At 39.4% G+C, this 23233-nt stretch overlaps 1 protein-coding gene across 5 annotated transcripts in view; it reads left to right on the top strand.

Moving 5' to 3' along the window:
• Nucleotides 1-23233, top strand: part of LOC149231296 (16S rRNA processing protein RimM family) — a 429419-nt gene that overhangs the window by 196801 nt on the left and 209385 nt on the right. For all 5 annotated transcript variants that reach the window (XM_089379160.1, XM_089379158.1, XM_089379157.1 and 2 more), the window contains 2 exons: nucleotides 9039-9238; nucleotides 10737-11046. In XM_089379160.1, coding sequence (XP_089235286.1) covers nucleotides 9039-9238; nucleotides 10737-11046 — 510 coding nt within the window. The remainder of the gene's footprint in view (nucleotides 1-9038; nucleotides 9239-10736; nucleotides 11047-23233) is intronic.

The raw sequence follows: 23233 nt of genomic DNA, 5'->3' as shown, positions 1-23233 counted from the left end.
TAAAACGCTGCCTTGGAATGTGTGCCAAGCTGCTGCCTCCTTCTCCTCCCTGTCCAGAAATCTTCCTTGCTCTCTTGCTTTCCTTCTTTCAATCTGCTCATGAAAGAATGAATGACCTTTTCCTCCTTTTCCTCTTTTAATCTAACCCTAAATGACTTTTGGGGAATCCCTAAATCCAATGGCTGAAATAGATTGAGATCTAGGGCTGAGATTAAATGCTCATTTAAATCTCACTTTCTATTTTTTAATTCACCCCACTTTAATAAAGACCCACTTAGTCATTTATTTCCAAAGTCACTTTTCTTTTCTAATTTTACATTGACTTTATTAAAGTCACTTTAAAATTAGACTTTAGTAACTTTATCACTTAAAGTCACTTTAAAATTAGATTTGACTTTATAAAAATTATAAAGTCACTTTAGGAGAAAAATTAAATTCTTTTGGACACTTTTCCCTAGGCCAAAGATCAAAGCCTTAGGGAACCACCTGTCCTCCGGTACCAAATTTCAACACTCCCTCTTACTGAGGAAGGTGTTCCTCACCACACCCATCTTGTCTCTGAAGTAGACATGCTTGCCCCGTGGTATGGCTTTGGTAAGAATATCTGCAACCTGCTCATCAGTGGGAATATACTCAAGCTTCACAGCTCCCTTTTGAACATAGTCTTTGATGAAATGATATTTGATCCCGATATGCTTTGACTTGTCATGAAATACTGGATTCTCCATGAGTTTAATGCAACTCTGATTATCACAGTAAATCACTAAAGGTCTCAACGGCTGACCAAATAAGCCAAACAACATCTTGCGAAGCTAGATGGCCTCACAACTAGCTAGACTGGCTGCCATATACTCTGCTTCCGCTGAACTCAATGCTATTGACTGCTGCTTCCGGCTGAACCATGACACTACTGCCGAACCCAACCCAAAACAGCACCCTGAAGTGCTCTTCCTATCGGAAGCACAACCTGCCCAATCAGAATCAATATAACCTGCCAATCTCACTCCATCCCCCTGCCTGTAGTCCAGACCATAATCCACTGTCCCCTGCAAGTACTGCAAAATGTGTTTTGCAGCCACCTAGTGAACCTTCCTTGGCTCACACATAAACTGACACATCATGTTTACTGCAAAACAAATATCTGGTCTAGTGTTGACCAAATACATCAAGGAACCAATCAACTGCCTGTACAATGTGGGATCCACCAACTCAGAATCCGAAGCATGAAGCTTCTTCCAATTGGTGATCATCGGTGTCGACATGGGTTTACAATCCTCCATGTGCAATCTGCCAAGGATGTCCACAATATACTTCCCCTGCCCCTGGAAGAAATGCCCCTCCTCCTGCCACACCTCCAAACCCAAAAAGTAATGCATCAAGCCGATGTCCTTCATCTCAAACTTCGCCGCAAGATCTCTCTTGCAGTGCTCTATGAGTCTTTCTGCACCTGTAATGACCAAGTCATCCACATACAGCACCAGAATGAGAGGCTCCTCACCTATCACAATATAGTAAAGGTTCGGATCTGCGTCACTCTTTGTGAAACCCATCCCTTGCAAGTACGTATCTATCCTGGAGTACCAAGCTCTGGGAGCTTGCTTCAGGCCATAAAGGGCCTTCTTCAGTCTGCACACATGGGACTCCTTCCCATGCACCTCAAAGCCTTGTGGCTGCTCAATGTACACGTCCTCCTGTATGAAGCCTTTGAGAAATGCAGTCTTCACATCCATCTGGTGGATCTTCCAACCCATCTCTGCTGCTATCGATATAATGGAGCAGATCGAAGTATATCGAGTCACAGGAGCGAAGGTCTCCTCATAATCAACTCCCTCTACCTGGGAGAACCCTCTAGCCACAAACCTCGCTTTGAATTTCTCAATGCTGCCATCTGCAGCATGCTTTACCTTGTAAAGTCATCTGGAAGTAACCATGGATTTGCCCTCAGGCCTCGGCACCACCTCCCAAACATCATTCTTCATGATAGAAGAATACTCCTCCTGCATGGCCTCTCTCCAGACCTGCTGGCTAGCTTCCTCCTCATAGCTAGAAGGCTCAGAGTCAAGGATGCTGGTAACCATTGCCATATAACTACAAAACCTCTCAGGTGGTCTACTCTCTCTGACCGGCCTCTTAGGCTCAGCAACAGATGTGGCATCTTTCAAGGTGTCCTGAAGCCACTTGGGCTTCCTCTTCCCTGAGCGCACTTCTCCCATGGAAGAATGAAACTCCTCCTCATCATCATCATGAGCCTGAACTCCTGACTGTCTGTCTGCTGTCCTCCTGCCTGCACCTGAACCTGTAGAAGTTGAGGTATCGTGTGAACTGTCCATCAGTGGACTCCCTAGTGAACTGCTCTGCATGTTGCCCGGAGCAACACCACTCTGGCTCGGCGAGCCACTGCTCACTGACGGACCTGACATCCTCATAGATGTACCTCCGGATCCTCCTGATCCCTGCCCACTGGATCCCTACGACTGACTCAACTACTGCTGAGGGTCTGGCTGATCCAGATACTCTAACTCCCGTGATCTCCTAAAGGCCCTGTCCTCCTCGAACTTCACATCCCGCTTGGCAACAACTTTCCTCCGTGCAGGAATGTAAATCCAAAAGGCCTTTGAGGTCTCACTGTAGCCCACAAAGATACCCTTCTCTACGGTGGGCTCTAGTTTGGTCCTCTTCTCCTTGGGTATGTAGGAGTATGTAATGCACCCAAAGATACGAAGATGACCAATATCAGGCTTCTTCCCAGAAAAAGCCTCCTCCGGAGTCATGTGCCCCAAGGCACGATGCAGACTCCTGTTCTGCAAATAAACAGCTGTGTTGCAGGCCTCTGCCCACAAGAACAATGGCAACCCCTGATCATGTAACATGGCTTTGGCAGCCCCTCCGATGGATCTGTTCTTCCTCTCCGCAACCCCGTTCTGCTGGGGGTTGTAAGGAACAGTGAACTCCCTCCTAATGCCTGCCTTCGCACAATAGTCAACAAACTCTCCAAGGGTGTACTCTCCCCCATTGTCCGACCTCAAGGACTTGATCTTCCGACCTGTCTGTGTCTCCACAAGAGCTCTAAACTCTTGAAACCGCTTGAAGACCTCACTCTTGGTCTTCAAGAAACAAATCCAGGTCCTCCTGGAGTGATCATCAATGAATAAAACATAGTACTCATATCCACTCAAGGAAACATGAGACATCCGACTGCTCACATCGGAATGAATCAAATCAAGAATCTCAATTGCTCTGCGGTCACTGTTGGGAAAAGGGGATTTGGCAAACTTGCCCATCGCACATCCTCTGCAAGTATCAAAGTGATTAGTACTGAAATCTGGCACACCTGTAGTGATCTCCCGCAAGGTCCTCAAGGCTCCATGATACATATGCCCCATCTTGCGGTGCCAAATCTCACACAGCTCAGAACTACTAGCTCTGCTGTCGGTACTACTGCTCAATGCCAAAAGGGGTTGGAATGCAAACTTGTACACCTTTGCATGGCGTACACCTATCACTCTAGCTGAATCAGTTGGAGTGCCCCTGGGATACATCAACACCTGTCCTCCCCTGAACAGTACCTCATATCCTCTGTCCTCCAAAGCTGAGACGGATATGAGGTTCTTCCTCATCCTTGGCACATAAAGAACATCTGACACCTTCAATGGAGGTTTGGACTCCCTCTGAAATGTCAGTGTCCCCACACCGACTGCTCTAACAACTCTGTCATCACCGAGTACTACCTCTATATCAGTGCCACTCTCTGAAAGCTCTGAGAAGTACTCACGGACTCCTGTCATGTGACGTGAAGCCCCACTGTCCACATACCAGATACCCTAAGATGCTCCCTTAATCAAGGGAAAAGCATGCTCCCTTTGAACCTGTGTGGCAGGTGATCCTGCACTAGAGGACTTACACGCAGTGAACGCAAACTCCTGGTCAAAACGATCTGCAAAGTCTTTAACCTCTGCTGATGTTGCCATGCTCTGGTTCTTCCCCTTCTTCTTCTTCTTCTCCGGACACACAACTGCATAGTGTCCCATCTTTTGACAATTCCAACACTTCACCTTGGAATAGTCCTTCTGTGTGTTATCCTGTTTACCTTTACCTTTGCCTTTGCCCCCACCATTGCTTGTGGAAGCCTGCTTCTTCCCTTTGCGTTTCTTGCCTCCTGCCAACAGTGCTACATCCTCATCCTGCTCAACTGGCTTGGCTGCCCCAAGCTGACCTTTCCTGATCTCTGTCTGAATGCAATCATCCCAAAACCTCTCCCATGTGGGAAGGGTCTCACGTGCACAAGCCCCATCATCAAAGCTCATCCATGAACGGGGCAGACCATTCGCTGCAATCCGCACCAACTCAGTGGATGGAATGACCTCTCCAACTGCTGCTAACTCATCTCTCACATTAGTAATCTTTGTGAGATATCCAGCTGCACTATCATTACCCATCTTAATGGTCTTCAGCTTCACCTTCAGGACCATTTTCCGGTTCTCATTGGTACTCTGGTAGAGATTGGACAATGCTGTCCACATCTCATGGGCATTTCTCTTTCCTCTCACATGAGGAATGCAATGGTCTTTGACTCCGTCTAGAATTAGTCTTTTACCCTTGTTGTTCTTTTTATTATAATCAGCCAACTGAGTGGCATCAGTAGGCACAACAACAAGGTTCTGTGTGGTATGCACCATGATGTCCCAGACTTCTGCCTCCTCAAAGATACTCTGCATTCTCTCCTTCCAAACACTGTAATTGGAATGCCCATCCAACCTATCCTCCACCCTCAATCCCAATGACATCCTGTTGTCCTAAAACTGAAAAAATAGCACTGCTGTAGTAAGAATAAAATTGTTGTTTGTGAAAAATCAGCTTGCTGGAATTTTCTGAGTGAAAAATCACCAGGCTGTAATTTTCCTCCTTGCTGTCCCAAATTGCACTTCAGCACTCAAGCTCTGATACCATGTAAAAATTTCTCATTTCCCACCTTGGTTTTCAGTTTCACCTTATTTCTCCAAAATAGTTAAATTCCCTTTCTCATATCCATACATTTAACAACTGAAAAATAAATTTTGCTGAAAACACAAATTCTGGAAAAATTACAGAATGCTGGAAAATGCAGAAATAAAAATCAGCGCATACAAACAGCGATTCAACACACTTAAACACAGTGATTTTTGGTCAAGGTGACCCTGGAAAAACCCCCTACAACTCTTGGGGAAAACCAGTTCGAAAGCTCCTTCTTATTTCTGGAAAATGCTTTTTACAGTGAGAAATATTCAGCAAAAAAATCAGTAAGCAAACTTTTACAACTTATCTCGTTTTCCGTGCCTCACAGCCAACTAGAAAAACTTGCAAACAGCAAAACATAACAGCAATAAATGCTGTACGGCCTCCTAGAAAAGCGTGCAAGCTGCCATAAATACGTTGTACGGATTTCCTCGATTTGCGTGCAGAAAAAACCAGCAGTACAGCTGTACAGATTTGCCTCGATTTGCATGCCAAGGTACAGCCACTTGCTGTATGGATTTCTGCTCCTCGATTTCTGTGCACTTGCTGTACGGATTTCTAGAAAATCGTGCCCAATATCTGCCTTTCACTGTGTGCTAACTCAGCTGTACGGATTTGCTAAAATGCTGCCTTGGAATGTGTGCCAAGTTGCTGCCTCCTTCTCCTCCCTGTCCAGAAATCTCCCTTGCTCTCTTGCTCTCCTTCTCTCAATCTGCTCATGAAAGAATGAATGACCTTTTCCTCCTTTTCCTCCTTTAATCTAACCCTAAGTGACTTTTGGGGAATCCCTAAATCCAATGGCTGAAATAGATTGAGATCTAGGGCTGAGATTAAATGCTCATTTAAATCTCACTTTCTATTTTTTAATTCACCCCACTTTAATAAAGACCCACTTAGTCATTTATTTCCAAAGTCACTTTTCTTTTCTAATTTTACATTGACTTTATTAAAGTCACTTTAAAATTAGACTTTAGTAACTTTATCACTTAAAGTCACTTTTAAATTAGATTTGACTTTATAAAAATTATAAAGTCACTTTAGGAGAAAAATTAAATTCTTTTGGACACTTTTCCCTAGGCCAAAGATCAAAGCCTTAGGGAACCACCTGTCCTCCGGTACCAAATTTCAACATTTTCTAGATCCAGTGAGTGAATTTGTAGAGAGGCCGAGATTTCTCTAGGAGGTTGCACAAAGGTAGGACAGAGCCTTAGACGGTCAGTTTGAATTGCTGAAGAGGGCAGACGTTTTCAGTTCGAGAGGCTAAACAGAGGTTCCATAGTGTTGGAGAGACGTTTTCCCAACCAGCGACAGGCAGCATGGCTCGATTAGCAGTTAGTTTGGGCAACAATAGAAGCAAGCGGCTTCAGAGCGATGCAATGCCTGTGTAGGACGGCTTGCTTTTTAGAGGCAATCCAATGCCGGAATTGCTCGAAGCGAGGGTAAATTCCCTTTAGATATTTTTGCCAATAATTTCTCATTGCTGCATAATAATAATTATAAAACCCTCAGCTGCTGCATCGGTTTTCCTAAGTTGGGTTTTTCTGGGGACATTTGTCCAAAAATAACGGTGTCATTTTTAGGTGTTTGTGTTAGATTTTTTTAGTTTCCTGCGTTATTTTCTTCGGCAGTTAATTTGTAAAAATCACAGTGTGAATTATTTGGTGTTTGTCGTAGAAAACTGCAAATACATTGTTAAACAAATTAACAATTAGAAAAGTAATATCCAGTTGCTATGATAGATGAAATTTTCACAGTAATCCTGTTGTGATTCTTGGATTGGAAGCGTCAATGATTTAAGATTCTATCCTAGACTCCAGTATCGTGGAAAAACAAAACTTACACACCAAAAATCCTCTTAGCCCTATACTTCGAGATATACAAAGGAACTTATGCCCAAAACCTTATACAACTTAGGCTCTTGTCTTCTCATATGACGAATTGCAGTCCATGAGACCCTTCGTTCCAACCTCCCACATGCATTATCCTTCTCGTTGTAGTCTTTAAGGTACTCGGCCTGATCAACAGACCCTTCTTACCAACCCATGACACTTGATCTAGGTCTCGACCTTGAGATTTTCCCTAGATCAGTTCACGTTACACTTATGGCTAGACTCTTTACCCCATCCTTGCTACAGATCAGATTCTTGGTGGGTTGCAGCTATAAACTTGATCTCTGTCGCGACCTTCATTGCTCATAAATATTCCACGATCCTCCTTCCCTTGCACAAAAGAAATGTCGTAGATCCTCCTCCAACATAAACCCTCGCTGTCTCTAGATCTCGGCTCCTTGAGCAACCCTACTCAGCCTTGCAGCTTTGCTCCTCTAGGGCTACATCTTTCTAGCCTCCACACTCAATGAAGTTCATCTCATTGGTGTGTACTGGGCCTCTTTTATACTTTTCCTTAGGTCACTTAGGAAAAGTTCTAGATCTAGGGTTTTCGCTTCTTTGACGCTTATAATAAATTATTGTTTTCTCCTTTGGTCCTAAACCCCATCTTGGGTCCAAAAGCTCATTTTGGGCAAATCACCCAACAAATGACTTATTGTGGGTGGTCCTCTCTCGGAAATACCTTCCGAGCTACCCAAAATTTAACAGAGTTAAGTTTTATCTGTAGCCAAATCTGCTTCATGTGCAATGGTTTTATGGGAAATCAGGTCACATGTGAATTAGAGAGTGTCTGTAGGATTAGATCTGAAGCCCTAGATTTCAGTCTAAGGACATACTGTTTATTTTATTGAATACTGTGCATTTGTATCAGGGTTTTCTGAAGGGCCATGATCCCTAGTACGAGAGCCTTATGATTGTTTTATTGAAGGATTGATAAGTCAAGTTTTGGCCCAATATTCTTGTGTACTGTTGTTGATTTCACTGCTGATTTGTTCCACAGTGTAACGTTGTTGGTTGAAAATTCCTAGTGTGTTTATGTGCTAAGTCTAGTCATAGACCAGGTCTAGGGCTTATGGAAAATTAACAGTTGTTGTGTGCTTTGTGTGCATTTATTCTGCACTTCATTTACAGAATATGGATTTATGAACCATCCTATTTGTAACATCGGGTCAGCTTGTAATAATATTATTTCGACATAATTTAATTCATGTAAAAAGGAAAAATTGACAACTTACTTGGAAGATACTTTCAATGACAACATATTAAAGTTGTAATTAATATCTGATAAACATTGCCATGAGAGAAATTGTTGCTCAGATAATAATATTTAAAAAGTCTATTTGTGACTTGTAATGGGATGATTAAACTTTTGTTCTTTGTTTTCCCAGTTATTACTCTTGTATAACCTAACAATGTCAATGTTTTCTCATAGAAATTATTATAAAATTTGTGACTTTATTCAAATTTCCTTGCTCACTAAATGTAAACAAACAATTATAGCCTTAGGATGATCTTCTCAAGGTCCTCCAGAGTGTAAATGTATGTTTTTGATAAAGTTGTAAACAAATAATGAAATATTCATATGTCTAAATTTTATGATCCTAAGTTAACAACATTCATAAGCTTGCCTCTCTGTATGGTGATTAGCTTGTAATATTGAGTTTAAAATTTATATTTTTCCATCATTATTTATTTCATATGGATATTGCTATTAAGTTATATAAACATCTTTAATTAGATCAACTTCAATGTTATCAATGATGCCATTTATCTAACTAAGATTGCCTGTTATGGTTTCCAACAAAAAATAAAGTTAGAGATGTGACTCCAAAAAATCAAATTTCAGGTTTATATTGGCCTTTTTTTCAAACCTTGGCGATTTTTGAGGAAAGATTGTAAGAAAAATCCCTAAAAAATGGTGATTTTATATTTAGGGTTTGGAATTGTGATTTTATGTGGTTTTGGAGTTTTCTTGGCCATTTTTTCATCTATGTTCCTATGGCAGTTGTGAATCTCAATACTCAGTGCTCAGTTTTAATTGTGAAAAGCCATGCGTGATTCTGTAATATGTTCCACTTTCTATTCTTTGGTTCTTTGGGTATAATATGCAAAGTTTTGACATTCACAAAGTGGAGGGGCTAACATTTCCACAAACAGGAACGGAAGCAGAGAAGAAAAGCACGCCAAAAGGTTGCAGCAATTAGAAAAAAATTGCTCGATATTGGACAGGAGCATGTTCTTTTTGGACTTTCTATTGGGGACAAGGCCCAGAAGCAAGCTCTTTTAGATCAAATTTTGAGTTTTGACTTCAAGCTTTTCAAACATGCATTGCAAGATTCATCAGAGACTTATCAAAGGTAGCAACTCTTGGTTTTCCATTTGATTTAGAACGACTAGAAGATGGTTAGTTGCACATAAGTATTGGCAGGTTTTGAGAAGCTCGGCTTGACTCTGTCATGCAAGAAATCTTTTAAGTATTTGTGTTAAGGTTAAATTGATGCAATATATTATATAGGTGATGAAATATGGGGACTATCACGTCCTTCACAATATAATGAGATGAATTGATGATCAACATGCTAGTTGGAAGGGTTAGATTCGACACGGTAGGTAATATCAACTTGTCATGCAATATGAATTGTTTACTGCAATAACTCTCAATTTTCAAACACATCTAGAAAATTATGAAGGCAAGGTGGTATATATTGAATGATCATTTTTACATAGTGATTGCACGTACAAAATAGACTCTAAATGGGGTACAGTGTATCCAATTTGGTGGTATTTCACTAAAAGGATATAGGTGATTTAGTGTGGAGATTAAATTGAGAGGACTCCGACTGAATAAATTTTGAAAACCTCTAACATGCTTCAATCTAAAGAATTTTCTGTGCTTTTTGTTCTGTACTCTGTATTGTATTTATTTACGTAAGTAATGACTGTTTTCTAAATCTATCCAAGAGGAACGATGCAACAGCTTTAGAGCCTTTCAAGCTAATCCTGTTAACTGAACATCAATGAAGTACCATGCTTTGGTTTTATCCATTGTTAAAACAACATCAGATTTCTAGTTTTCTTAATGTCAATGGCTCAGATTTTATAAACCTCCAATAATAATCTTAAGAACAAAAAATTGGATTTTGTCTAGCAGGTCACAGTCAGCAAGTAGTGATTGTTTCACTGGCAGTCTGGCACCCTAATGCCAGTGGCAGATATAAGTGGAAAGAGGGAAATTTGGTTGACTATAATGGTGCGATCTTGAATCATGATTATTTACAATTAGCATAAGAAATAGTATCTATGTATGAATGGAATCTTGTATCGCAGATCTGTTTCTTTGGCTGATTATTTTTTGCTACATATTTATATTTGACTTCCTATGGTGTGTTGTTTCTCATTTAGCTTCAATAACAAGGGCTATACATTCACCTAACAAACTTTGACACCTTCTTATGGGCCATCCTGAAAAGTTCCTCCCATACATGATATAATTCCCTTTTTCACTTTAGGGTAAGCTGGAGAGTAGAGGTGTAGTGGAAAAATAATTCTGATGAATTAACGAGGCCTAGTAACCTTGTAAACTAATTCAGACAGATGTTTTATCTTTACTGTGCATACTAGCATGAGCTTCACTAGAAATAAGCCAGAAGTGTGAACTGAGAAGCCATGCTCAATTAAAATATTTTTGAAGTCATTCAGCATCATGCATATTGGGTATTTACATTACTTGTAATTTAGGAAGGTGCCTGGAGTTCTTAGCACTTTTAGATCACTGGACTTCATATGATTTGTCATGGATACTTTGCATGATATATATGTTTTGAAAAAATCATTTACTATCTGCTGTCAATACAGGTCTGATTTGTCTCGACTGATGGATACCAAATTAACAAAAAATTGGTGGTTAAGCTCAGACGATTTCAGGAAAGGCCATGTCGCGTCATGGAAAAAGGAATCTGTGAGTTCTGAGACATTACAGCTACACAGGGAAGGCCTAGAGCTCATTGCCCAAGGTCAGATTGCAGTAATTATATTTGTGGATGAAGAAAAACTGAAAGGAGATAACACAGATGAACACATGTATGATCAAAGGAATTTAGCATTGCGAAATAGGTTCCACCTTCAGGCAGAGAAACTGCTTACAAGTCAGAAGCTTGCAAACTCGGTATGGTTCTGAAAATCCCTATTTGGCAACTAAAAGCTACACTACCATGGCGTTAAATGTGAACTTTGAAAATGATTTAGGCTTAGTATGACCCAAACATGTGAAATGAGATGAGATAATTTTATTAGTGTCCACAAATGACCAAAAAATGTAGGTTAATAGGACTCAAAGTACAATCCAGTAGTGACAGACTGTGGGAGTGCCAAAGCGACTCCCAAAAGATAAAAGCTAAAAGTTAAACATAAAATAAACTACTGAATGAAGAAAGTAGCCAAAAGCATAGGCCTAGAAACTAGATACAACATGATAAATAAATATGCATCATCATGAGTGTTAAAGTCAGCCAAGTAAATAAGCAATTTTTAAGTCATAGTGCAGATCTGCACTCAAAATGTAACCCACAGGTCCTAAAAGAGAAAGCTAAGTTTGCAACTATCAAAACTTAAGATTTTGCATTTACTTAAACTCTGTAATGAAATTTTCAGGACTTCAAATGTTGTATCCTACGAGAAATACAAAACAACAGATAATTAGGAGCTTAGCTTCATAAATTTACAATCTGGAATCACAGAACAGCCAGACAGGCTCCAACAGTGGTCACAAGAGTTTCTCTAGTTCTCAGAAATTACAACAGCAGCTAACACATGTTAAATTCTGAACCTAGCAGCTGGCAATTAGTTCCTCGTAGATTATTACAGATATACTGAATAAAAGCAATACTAGGTTCTTAACACAATTATTCAGCATAAGCAAAAATATTAACCAATATTATGTAACAATGTATATATATATAATGACTTGAATATTTGAATGATGAATATTACAATAGGGCCCCATTATAAATACCTAGGCAGGGTGCCTTTCCACTAATGGATGTCTTTACAAAAGACATGTCTATTCACTAATTAATTAATTATCATTTGTTATGTTTATAACATTGCTGCCCTCTTAAAAAAATGCTTTGTCCTCGAAGCATAATAAAAAGGAGTTTTTCTAGTTGAGGATGCTTCTGTAGATGGCTTTTATTTGGTTTCAACATTATTTGTGCTTTGAGTGTTTGGTGAGGTTCTTGTAGAAGAAGAAGAAGAAGAAATTATTTTAATGTCCACAAGGCTAAAGATAGCCTATGGGACAGATTGATTCCCATCTAGTTCTTGTATGCGGCCATTTTCCTGTGAAGCCTCACCTGTGAAGCCTCACAATAAACACTCCCAACTTCTTGACAAACCCCTCGCTGAATAGGTTATTCCAAGAACTAGCTGCCATTATATCTGCATAACTTTCCCTGATGTCTTTGAAGGCCTCACATTCTAAAATGAAATGTTTTTCTGTTTCCACTTTTCCGGAAGAGCAAAAAATACATACTCTTTCCTCCCACACTTCTTTTGGCCTTTTCCAGCGCCCTGTTTCACAACAGAGTTGATGAGAATTAGTCATTAATTGAGCAATAAGAATTTTGGCTTCCAAGAAATATTGGCCCCTATGTATGCTTTTTGCTAATGATTATGAGTGAGTTTAAACTCTTCAGTATAGTACCTTTTCTTTCTCCCTAGCTCCTTATCCCAAATACGCTTGTGGAACATATCTATAACAAAAGCTTTTATCTCTTTACTGTTTATGGGACACATGTTCAAGAAAATACCCCATTTACTAAACTAGTTGTTATTTTGTCGCATCCAAGTCTTCTTTCTTTTGCACAATATGTTATTAGAGACAACCTTAGGCCATCTGCCCTCTTCCATTTTGCTCAATTTTTTTTAAATACCTTATGACTCACACCATAGTAACTGCTTCAATAGGAGCAGCCCCTGTTTCACTTAATAAGATAGCATAAGGAATTGTACTTTTAATTTTGAATTTGTTTGTAATCAAACACTTCTGAATTTTCTCAATTTGTTTCCACTGCATGTCAGATGCACTGTTGACCCACAGTTCACAACCATGGAGAATCACCAGAATCACTAAAATCCCAGAAAGAGTTAGAGTGGTTTTCCAGTCCCATAACTTTGCCTCTCTACACCTATTTTGAAAGCATAAAATGCTTTCCAACCCCCCAAAGTTCTTTTCTTTCTACAACCATCCCCACTTAGATTTTTGTTGAAGTCAATTCCGAAGGCCATGGGATGGAGATAAATAAATAGGAATCAAAGCTTGTGTAAGCGTGTCAACAACAGAAAGAGCCCAATACATAAGGGAAGAGGAGGAAGCCTGTTATGAAACCAGCTCAAGAAAAGATAGAAAAGATAGATCAACGCCTTAGAATTCAGCCTCTTCGAGGGGGCAACCTCCTTTACATTACATAAATGAACAATTCTTGGATGATACAAATGACAAAACCTCCTTTCTATATATAGGAGTCTAAGGAGTCACAATATAATCCAGCCGATCTAACAATAATAATATAAAGCCACAAAAATAACAATAGAGGGATTCTATGGGGCACAGAAATAACAATATGGGGGTAATAGGGGCACAACAATATAAATAAGGGGTATAACTACAATAGTAATGGGGTAATCACTAGTATTATAGGGACCCAACATGCCCCTCTCCTTCAAAAAAGTGTTGTCCTCAACGCTTGAGTAGTTCTGGATACTTCTGCATAAAATTCTCATCCTCCCATGTGGAATCTTCAGCGGATAAGTTCTTCCACTTGATAAGATACTCTGAAATTGATCGATTTCGTAGCTGTCGAGTTCTTGTTTCTGTGACTGCTTCCGGTTCCAATATAATTTTTCCTTCCTCGTCAAGTTCTGGCAATATTGTTTGAATTGGGAGCTTGTCACCTATAACCTTCTTTAAACATGAAACATGGAAAACTGGGTGCAATCGAGAAGCTGCAGGAAGCTCCAATTTGTATGCCATAGTACCAATCTTTTGCAACACCTTGTACGGACCATAATACTTTGGTGATAATTTATTATCCTTCTTAGCTTGCTTAGGGACATTTGCTTATATGGTTGTAGCCGTAGGAATACCCAATCACCTACATCAAAACTTCTTTCACTGCGATGTTGATCTGCCTGTTGTTTCATTCTATTTTGTGCCAACACGAGGTTATCCTTTAAGAGTTGGAGGACTTGTTGTTGATGTTCGATGTGATGTTCCACTGCCTGAACCTTAGAATTTTCTCTTAAATATGATGTGATGGATGGTGGTTGATACCCATAAAGTGCCATAAATGGGGTCATTTTTGTTGCTGTATGGAAGGAAGTGTTATACCACCATTCAGCCAGAGGCAACCATTTGACCCATTGTGTCTGTTTATCAGATACAAAGCAACGAAGATATCCTTCCAAACATTTGTTTACTATCTCAGTTTGCCCATCAGATTGAGGATGATAAGATGAGCTATGAGCTAACTGAGTACCAAGACAAGAAAATAATTTTGTCCAAAAATTTCCAGTGAAAATGGGATCTCTGTCACTTACAATAATCTTTGGGTTTCCATGTAGCTTTTGAACTGTTTCCATAAATGCAGTAGAAACTGTACTGGCTTTAAATGGATGTGATAATGCACAAAAGTGTGCATACTTGGTAAGTCTGTCAACTACCACCATGATGACACTCTTTCCCTCAGACTTGGGTAAACCTGTGATAAAATCCATTGAAACCTCCTCCCAACGTTGGCTTGGAATGGATAAAGGTTGTAATAGACCCGGTGTCTTAATTGTTTCAACTTTATTTTGTGGCAAACCAAACATTCCGCCACAAACTTTTGAATATCTGATTTAAGGCCATCCCAAAAAAATTCCTTCTTAACCCTGTGGTAAGTTTTTAAAAATCCTGAGTGCCCTCCTAAGGGAGAAGTGTGCAATTCCATAAGAATCTTTTGTTTTAGCTGGGAATTCTTACAGAGGTATAAGCGATCTTTGTACCATAACGAATCATTTTGCCAGCTAAATGTATCAGAAGTACTGGAATCTTGTTGTAGCTTTCGAATAAGTGCCCACACTTCTTCGTCATTCTTCCATTCCTCCCTTGCTTCGTTTATCCAATCTGGTTGGATAATAGAAATGGCACACAACAATGCTTCCACATCCTCATCCTTTCTTGAGAGTGCATCTGCCACCACATTTTGCTTCCCTTTTTTGTAGATGATTTCAAAGTCATAACCCAACATCTTTGTGACCCACTTTTGTTGCTCTTCAGAGGATAATCTTTGTTCTAAAAAGTATTTAAGGCTATCATGATCCGTTTTTACCTTGAAGTGTCTTCCCATTAGGTAGGGTCGCCATTTCTTAAGTGCATGGAGTATTGCCAACATTTCCTTCTCATAAATAGCTTTGCTTAAAAACTTTCCCTTGATTGGACGACTTTCAAAAGCAATGGGTCTTTCATCTTGCATTAGAACAACACCAATTCCATTTCCTGAAGCATCACATTCCACAATAAAGGTTTTTGTGAAGTCCGGTGTAGCTAAGACCGGTGCTTGGCACATTGCCTCTTTAAGATGTTCAAAGGCCTTTGTTGCTTCCGGAGTCCATGAAAATGAATCTTTCTTCAATAATGTTGTTAGAGGTGCTGCTATTCTCCCATAATTCTTAACAAACTTGCGATAATACCCTGTCAACCCAAGAAATCCTCGCAGATGCTTTATGGATGTGGGGATTTTCCATTCCTTAATGGCTTTAATTTTGCTAGGGTCTACCTTAACTCCTTCATGAGATACAATATGACCCAAATATTCCACCTCCTGGACTCCAAAGAAACATTTGGATCTTTTTGCATATAATTGTTTCTCCTCCAATAGTTGTAGCACCCTGTCAACATGTTCAACATGATCCTTCCAAGACTTGCTGTAGATTAGTATATCATCAAAAAATACTAACACAAATTTTCTAAGGAATGGTTTGAAAATTGAATTCATCAAACCTTGAAATGTTGAAGGTGCATTGGTAAGGCCAAAAGGCATGACCAAAAATTCATAATGACCCTCATGAGTTCTAAATGCCGTTTTCGGAATGTCTTCAATCTTCATTCTGATTTGATGATATCCCGAACGAAGATCCAACTTGGTGAAGTAAATTGATCCATGCAATTCATCCAGTAATTCATCAATGACAGGAATGGGGAACTTATCTTTAATAGTGAGCTTGTTGAGCTCCCTATAATCCGGACACATGCGCCATGATCCATCCTTCTTGTGCACCAATACTACTGGAGCTGAGAAAGAACTTTGACTCGGTTGAATTATACCAGCCTCTAGCATTTCTGCAACCATACGTTCAATTTCACTTTTTTGGACATAGGGATATCTGTACGGCCTGATGTTTGGAGGAACACTTCCTGGAATCAGATGAATAGCATGATCATGATCACGCATAGGTGGGAGACCTTTGGAGTCTCAAATACCTTGGAATGATTGTCCAGGACTTTTTGGAGATCTGGAGAAATAGATGATTCCAATGTGGAAACATCTAGCGAACATAATTGTGCAATTACACCTCTTTGCTCCTTTTTTAGAAGCTTTGTCATGCCATTAGAGCTGATTATCTTTCCTGGTTTCCCTGCAATACCCCTTAATTCAACTTCCTTTCCTTCCGTAGAAAATTTGATGAAAAGTTCTTGAAAATTAAAAGCTATTGTACCCAAGGATTGTAGCCATTGGACTCCTAGTACAACATCAGCACCTCCCATTGGAATGGAAAGCATTGGGCTAGTCAATACATATTCTCCCATGGATAGCTTGATATTATGGCACTTTCCAGAGCAATTTATTGTTCCTCCATTTGCAATCATCACTTGACACTCTGGTGCTGGATATAGGAAGCAATTCAATTCTTTTGCTACCCTACAATGAATAAAATTGTGGGTGCTTCCTGAATCAATCAACACTATTACCTTTTTCTTCTTGATTTGTCCTTCTATCTTGATGGTTTGAGGAGTGGTAATTCCCGCCAATGCATTACAAGATATGGTCGGATTTATTTGTTCTTCATCTAGGCTTTGTTCCTGGAGTATATCTTCTTCTTTTGACCTTTCTTGCTCCTTTTCTTCTTCCTCTTCACAATCTATGTAGAATAATTTCTTCTCAGCACACTTATGACCTTTAGTGTATTTGCTATCACAACTGTAACAAAGCCCTTTTGCTCTTTTTTCTTCCAATTGTTGTGGTGTCAACCTTATAGGTTGTGGAAGACTAGGGGCAACAACACTTCCGTCTTTATAGTTGTGAGTGGTATGCTTCCTGGTTGCCATAATTTTGCTTTCCATTTTTCTTGCTAACCTGAATGCCTTCTCTAATGAATCAGGTTCCCAAAGGCGAACATCATGTTGGATATTATCCTTTAAAGACCCTATGAACACATCAATCCTATGCTCCTCTGGAATATCTTTTACCCTTATGTTCAATTTTTGGAACTCCTCAATGTGCTCCATTATTGAACCCTTTTGTTTGAGACTTATCAATTGGCTAAAAAAAGTGTTGCTTTTTGTATCTTCATAATGTGCTATCAATTCTTCCGTAAAAATTGCCCAAGTGATAAATTGTTTACGAGAGCAAAGCCATTGATACCATACAAACTGATTTGGTTCCAAATATACAGTTGCCATACGTACCTTTTGTGTGTTTTGCACATTATTGAGATCGAAGAATTGCTCCATCTGTAATATCCATGTGGCGGGATCCTTGCCATCAAACTTCCTCATATCGATTTTTGGAATATGGTGATTCTTCGATCCAACATTAGCATCTATGGAATCATGATTAACATTTCTTTTGTTCTCATCATGAGTTTCCTTTACTACCTTTTCACCATTAGTGACCCTTTCTTGTAGCAACTTCTTCAATTCTTCCATGTCTGTCTTCAAATCTATCTTCAAATCTGCCATGTCTCTCTTCAAATCTGTCTTCGAATCATCCATCTTAGCTTCCATGCCCTTTATCTTAGATTCCACGCCATTTATCTTAGATTCCACGCCACTTATCTTAGCTTCTGTTAGCTTTTGTGAGCGTGACATTTGTTGCACTTGTTCTTGTAATTTTGATATATCATGTAGCATTTCTTCCTCTTCTTCATGAGTCATGCTAGAGCTTTCAGGTTCCTTACTAGGTGTTTGCATTTTCTTTCCTCGGGGCATCAGTTACCGATAATAATGCTTTACTATGCCCTTTGAATTCCGTTAAACCAAGCTTACACAAAAATTAAAAAAAAAACTACACACCTTTTTTCACTTTATAGAAGCCTGATATTGAATCTGATGTATCTCTGTAATTTCGGATCATCCAGTTCTGAAATTGCTACCTGTAGTAGCCTTCTGCGTCCTCTTTCCAATGCCACAAGTCTGATCCAAATTGGATTCTCCAAGGAAGAGTTATGTGAAATCTCCCACAGTGACTTGCTTTTAGACTGGTTCAGTAGAGCGAACTTGTACGACGTGCCACGAGTCACTGTTTCAACCTTTGAATCTGAAACACACACACAAGAAACTACAGTCCGTCCTCTTTCTGTACCTTCTTACGAAATTTCAATCCGATCCCCAGAGAGAAAGTTATGACGATTTTCCCCAGGTCACCTGTTTTGAATGTAATTCAGGAGTCTGCAAAAAGACCAACTTCCTCAGATCATATCTCCGCAAATATCGCGTGAAAAGCTCTGAAATTCGGACCCAAGGTTCAGCGCGATTTCTTCTCAAATGGGTTTTTTTTTGCGACTTCTGAAACATCACAGAAAAAAAGTTATAGCGAAAATGCCACGATGACCTGTTTGGAGCAGCGAAACCCTAGAATCCAAAGCTCTGATACCAAATGTTATGAAACCAGCTCAAGAAAAGATAGAAAAGATAGATCAACGCCTTAGAATTCAGCCTCTTCGAGGGGGCAACCTCCTTTACATTACATAAATGAACAATTCTTGGATGATACAAATGACAAAACCTCCTTTCTATATATAGGAGTCTAAGGAGTCACAATATAATCCAGCCGACCTAACAATAATAATATAAAGCCACAAAAATAACAATAGAGGGATTCTATGGGGCACAGAAATAACAATATGGGGGTAATAGGGGCACAACAATATAAATAAGGGGTATAACTACAATAGTAATGGGGTAATCACTAGTATTATAGGGACCCAACAAAGCCCAATACAAGTCTAAAAAATCAAAGGGTTTCTTTGAACATAGTTCATGCACAATGAACTCTGTCAGCATCCTCCTATGGCAGTGGATATGGAGGCACAGGAACAAACATCTCTTTAAGGCGTAGAACCATATTAGATTTCCTTGACGAAGTGTGTAGGAATGATGTGGATTCAAAAATTTATCGGTTTCTCTATGCATGTGGGATAACATTCAATGCTCTTCGCTCACCTTATTGACATGAAATGGTCTCTGCTATAAATGATGCCCCCAAAGGATAGAAGAACCCTGGGTATGACAAGGCTAGAACCGTTGGACTTGATCATGTAAAAGCAAAATAAGCACATTCTTTGAGTAAAATGACAAATTCTTGGAATGAGCATGGGTTGTCCATTGTATCTGATGGATGGACAAATGTAAAAGGCAAGCCATTGATAAGTGTTCTTGCTGTGTCTGTCAGTGGTGCCATCTTCCTTTTAGCATATGATTATTTGAGAAGTTCAAGACCGACATCAACATTGTAGAACCATTACTTGAAACAATTGAATGTATTGGTCCATACAATGTCATCCAAGTCATCACTGATAATGCTGCTAATTGTAAGGCAATAGGAGTAATTATTGAGGATAAATACCCCAACATATTTTGGTCTGGGTGTTTGGTTCACACAATGAACCTTTTGATGCATGATATTATTAAGAACAAAAACCAACAATACAAATGGATTGGTGATTTGTACAAGAGAGGCAAAAAAATGATAAAATTTATTACAAATCATAGTAATACCCATGGGATTTTCCGCAGTCACTCAAGATTGGAGCTATTGAAGATTGCGAAGACTAGATTTGCTAGCTATTACCTCACCTTCAGGAGCCTTTGAAGGTAAGAGAGTCATTGGCTAGCATGGTATCAAGTCAACACTAGCATGTATTAAAGGACAGGGCTCCAAATGCAGTTGACAAGCAAGGTTTTGAAGAGGTGGAGGAGACTGCTCTTGATGGTTTGTTTTGGGCACGTGTGAGAGAAGTATAGCAATTCACCAAGCCCATTTATAGCACAATGCAAATCCCATTTATAGCACAGTTCATTTGCAGATATAGATAAACTAGTGATTGGGGAGGTGTATGAGAAAATGGATAGCATGTTGGGGCAAATAAAATATATTGTTCAGGAAAATGATCCCAACTTGTATACAATGATTCACAATTGTGTGTGTGCACAATGGAATAAACTTAATGTTCCACTACATGCCTTGGTGTATATCCTTATGCTAAAATGCTACTCTCCATCCTGGTTGGGCCAACCTGCACTTGGGGGTGGGGTTAGGATCAAACCCCATATAGATCCAGAGGGGTATCTAAAGAATATATGGAAGCATTAGACAAGTTGGTACCTGACAAGGAGGAGTGTGCTAATTTATGTCTTGAATTAGGCAAATACTTCAGTTGCATTGGTTTGTTTGGTTCTTTGTATGCAATGGAAGATAGAGACAGATTTGATGCTCTCACATGGTGGGAAGCATATGGCGGCATGGAACTTTTGCCAAAATTGGCAAAACAGGTTCTCTCACAGGTTGCAAATACTTCTTCTACAGAGAGGTGTTGGAGCACCTACAACTTCATACATAATGTGAGAAGAAATAAACTCAATAAAAACCTGGTAGAAAGCTTGGTTTATGTGCACTACAACTTGAGGTTGTTGAGTCATTATTGTGGTCGAGCTTATGAAGATCCAACATATAAAATTTGGGACAACCACCCAGAGGACAATAATTTGGAGGATAGCACTATACATCTTGAAGAATTGGAAGCAGAACTTTTGAGAGAAGATGATGAAGCAACAACCATGCCACCCCCACCATTCAGTAGCAGTGCCAGTGCTCGAGTTCCAGCTATTATTCCTTTGCTGCCGCCGCCTCCATTTACATCCTCACGTGGAGGGCATGTGCCTTCTGGTTCTGGTCGCGCGACTATGCGGGAGGAGACTCCTAGAAGAGCACCACGACTTGCTAAGAAATTAGACGTTTCTTGTGGCAAGAGGAAGCTATAGATAATAGATTTACTTGTCTTTTCTAGTTTCTATTAGTTTTAATAACTGTTGACTCTTTCATATTTATTATGTTATTTTTTGTAAACAATATATGACAATTTAAGTTTGAAGTTTGAAGTTGGCAATTATAAGTCATTGGTAATGAATTATGAATATGATGCTTCGTGAAAGTTGTTTCATTTCATTTCCTTTCACGTTAGATATTCTTTGTTGTAATGGTTACACTTAGCTTACAAGTACAATTTTGGTGATCAATGATGATAAATGTTATATATTGAATTTTGAAAGCTTGAAACTTTAAGATTGATGACACAATATGTTGTATGTTACTAACTTGTGGACGTGGTTGATGAAGATTATAACTTCTAGATGATTGATGTTATATGGTTCAATCTATGTTTTTATTCTTTTTATATCTAATTCATCATTCTACATGCTTTTGTTGATACATATGCATCAAAAAAATAAAAAAAATATACATTATATAAAAATTCACTCTCCGATTCGCTCCCAAAGCGGGAGCTTCTAAAAATGTCGCTTCCACTCCCGCTTCCACTTCCGCTCCCGCCCCCGCCCCCGCTCCCGCTCCCGCTGCCAAGTAACCTTGCTTGCGATTCTAAGGAGGTTGACCTTTTGAAATGATTCAAAGAGGTCGAAAATTTGAAATATAATGTGCATCTATGAAGGCTTGTGGCTTGACTCAATTCTAGGCACACGTGCATTAAAATGAAGTTTGATCAACTTGCTCGGACTTGTCGAGGAGATCGGAAACAATTTTGCATGAACAACAAGGGTTATGTTTTGGGATTGATTGGGTGCAAATCCGATGTTTTTGTGAGTTCCTCTAACCATTTTTTAAATATGGAGTTGATCCTGTGCAAATAGCTCTCAAATTGAAGCTCAACATACCAGAAGTGATATCGTTGGTGGATTTGCATTGTTCATGGTCTAAAGCTCTACAACCAGACCTTCTATATCAAACTTTAACACTGTGTAAATCCTTGGATAACAAAAACATGAATCAATTAAGTTCACAACTCAATGCAGAGTATACTAAGTGATCTGGAGGTTTGAGCAGTTATAGTGCCTGAAGATGTGTTCTATAAAAACCTTGAAAACTAATCTGGAGTACCTATATATATTGAAGACCAACCTCCTCTAAACTCTCGCTGCCTTAAGCTTGTTTGCGGTTTGCTATAGCATCCTTGGAAACACAACGTTGATCCAGTGACTACTCATTGAAGAAGCTTTGAATCCATGAACCATTTGTTGTACCTTCTCCTTTACTCCATACAAAAAGTTGAAGTCAGAACTACTCAAGTTTTACAAGGCAGCTCCTGGATACGTTTTCACATGGGCGAAGAATTCTTGGGTTGTGATTTTTGATTCATTGAGGACATCGCTGGTATGCTATACACACTTCAGGACTCTTGCAATCTAAATCCAAAACTTGCCATGACATTTCGAAGGATTAAGATCTCAGTCACCTGTAGACTCTTGGAGATTGCGTGTAGGATTAATTTTGCACTGTGTATTTGAAGTGTAGAATTATAAACTCTTGAGACAGAATCTTTGAGAGGACTAGAAGTGTTTATAGTATTTGATAATTTTCTTGTATATTTATTGATACATAAAAGGCTTGAGTTTCTCATGTGACTGCTGTATAATCCTTGGTCCTGTACCCATTACCTAAGACATTGTTTGTAGGGGCTGTTTTGAGAAATGGTTGTTTTAGGAGGTATTGAAAAACCTTATTGCTTGTAGCACAAACCTGAGTAGTGTTTGGAGCAGTTAGAATGTAGCATGGTGTTGTGTTCTATGACGGTATGCTCAACAATGATGGCAATATGGTGATGGCCTCAAGACCGTGTAACCTTTGTAACAATGAGCTGGAGTGAACACGACTCTTAATCTATTGACAACACAGTGACCCTAGTGCCCAGATCTTGATGAGAGTTTTGACTTTGATGTGTTCTTGTATGACCTTGAAGAATATTTGGCAGTGACCTCTGTATATTGGCATTTGTGACTATATCCCCTTGATAGTGTAACT

The sequence above is a fragment of the Pinus tabuliformis genome, chromosome J, assembly GCF_031772625.1.
Source record: "Pinus tabuliformis cultivar Carrire ecotype Pingquan chromosome J, CPIR1, whole genome shotgun sequence".
Taxonomy (NCBI): Eukaryota; Viridiplantae; Streptophyta; class Pinopsida; order Pinales; family Pinaceae; genus Pinus; species Pinus tabuliformis.
This window is presented reverse-complemented; position numbering and strand designations above follow the sequence as displayed.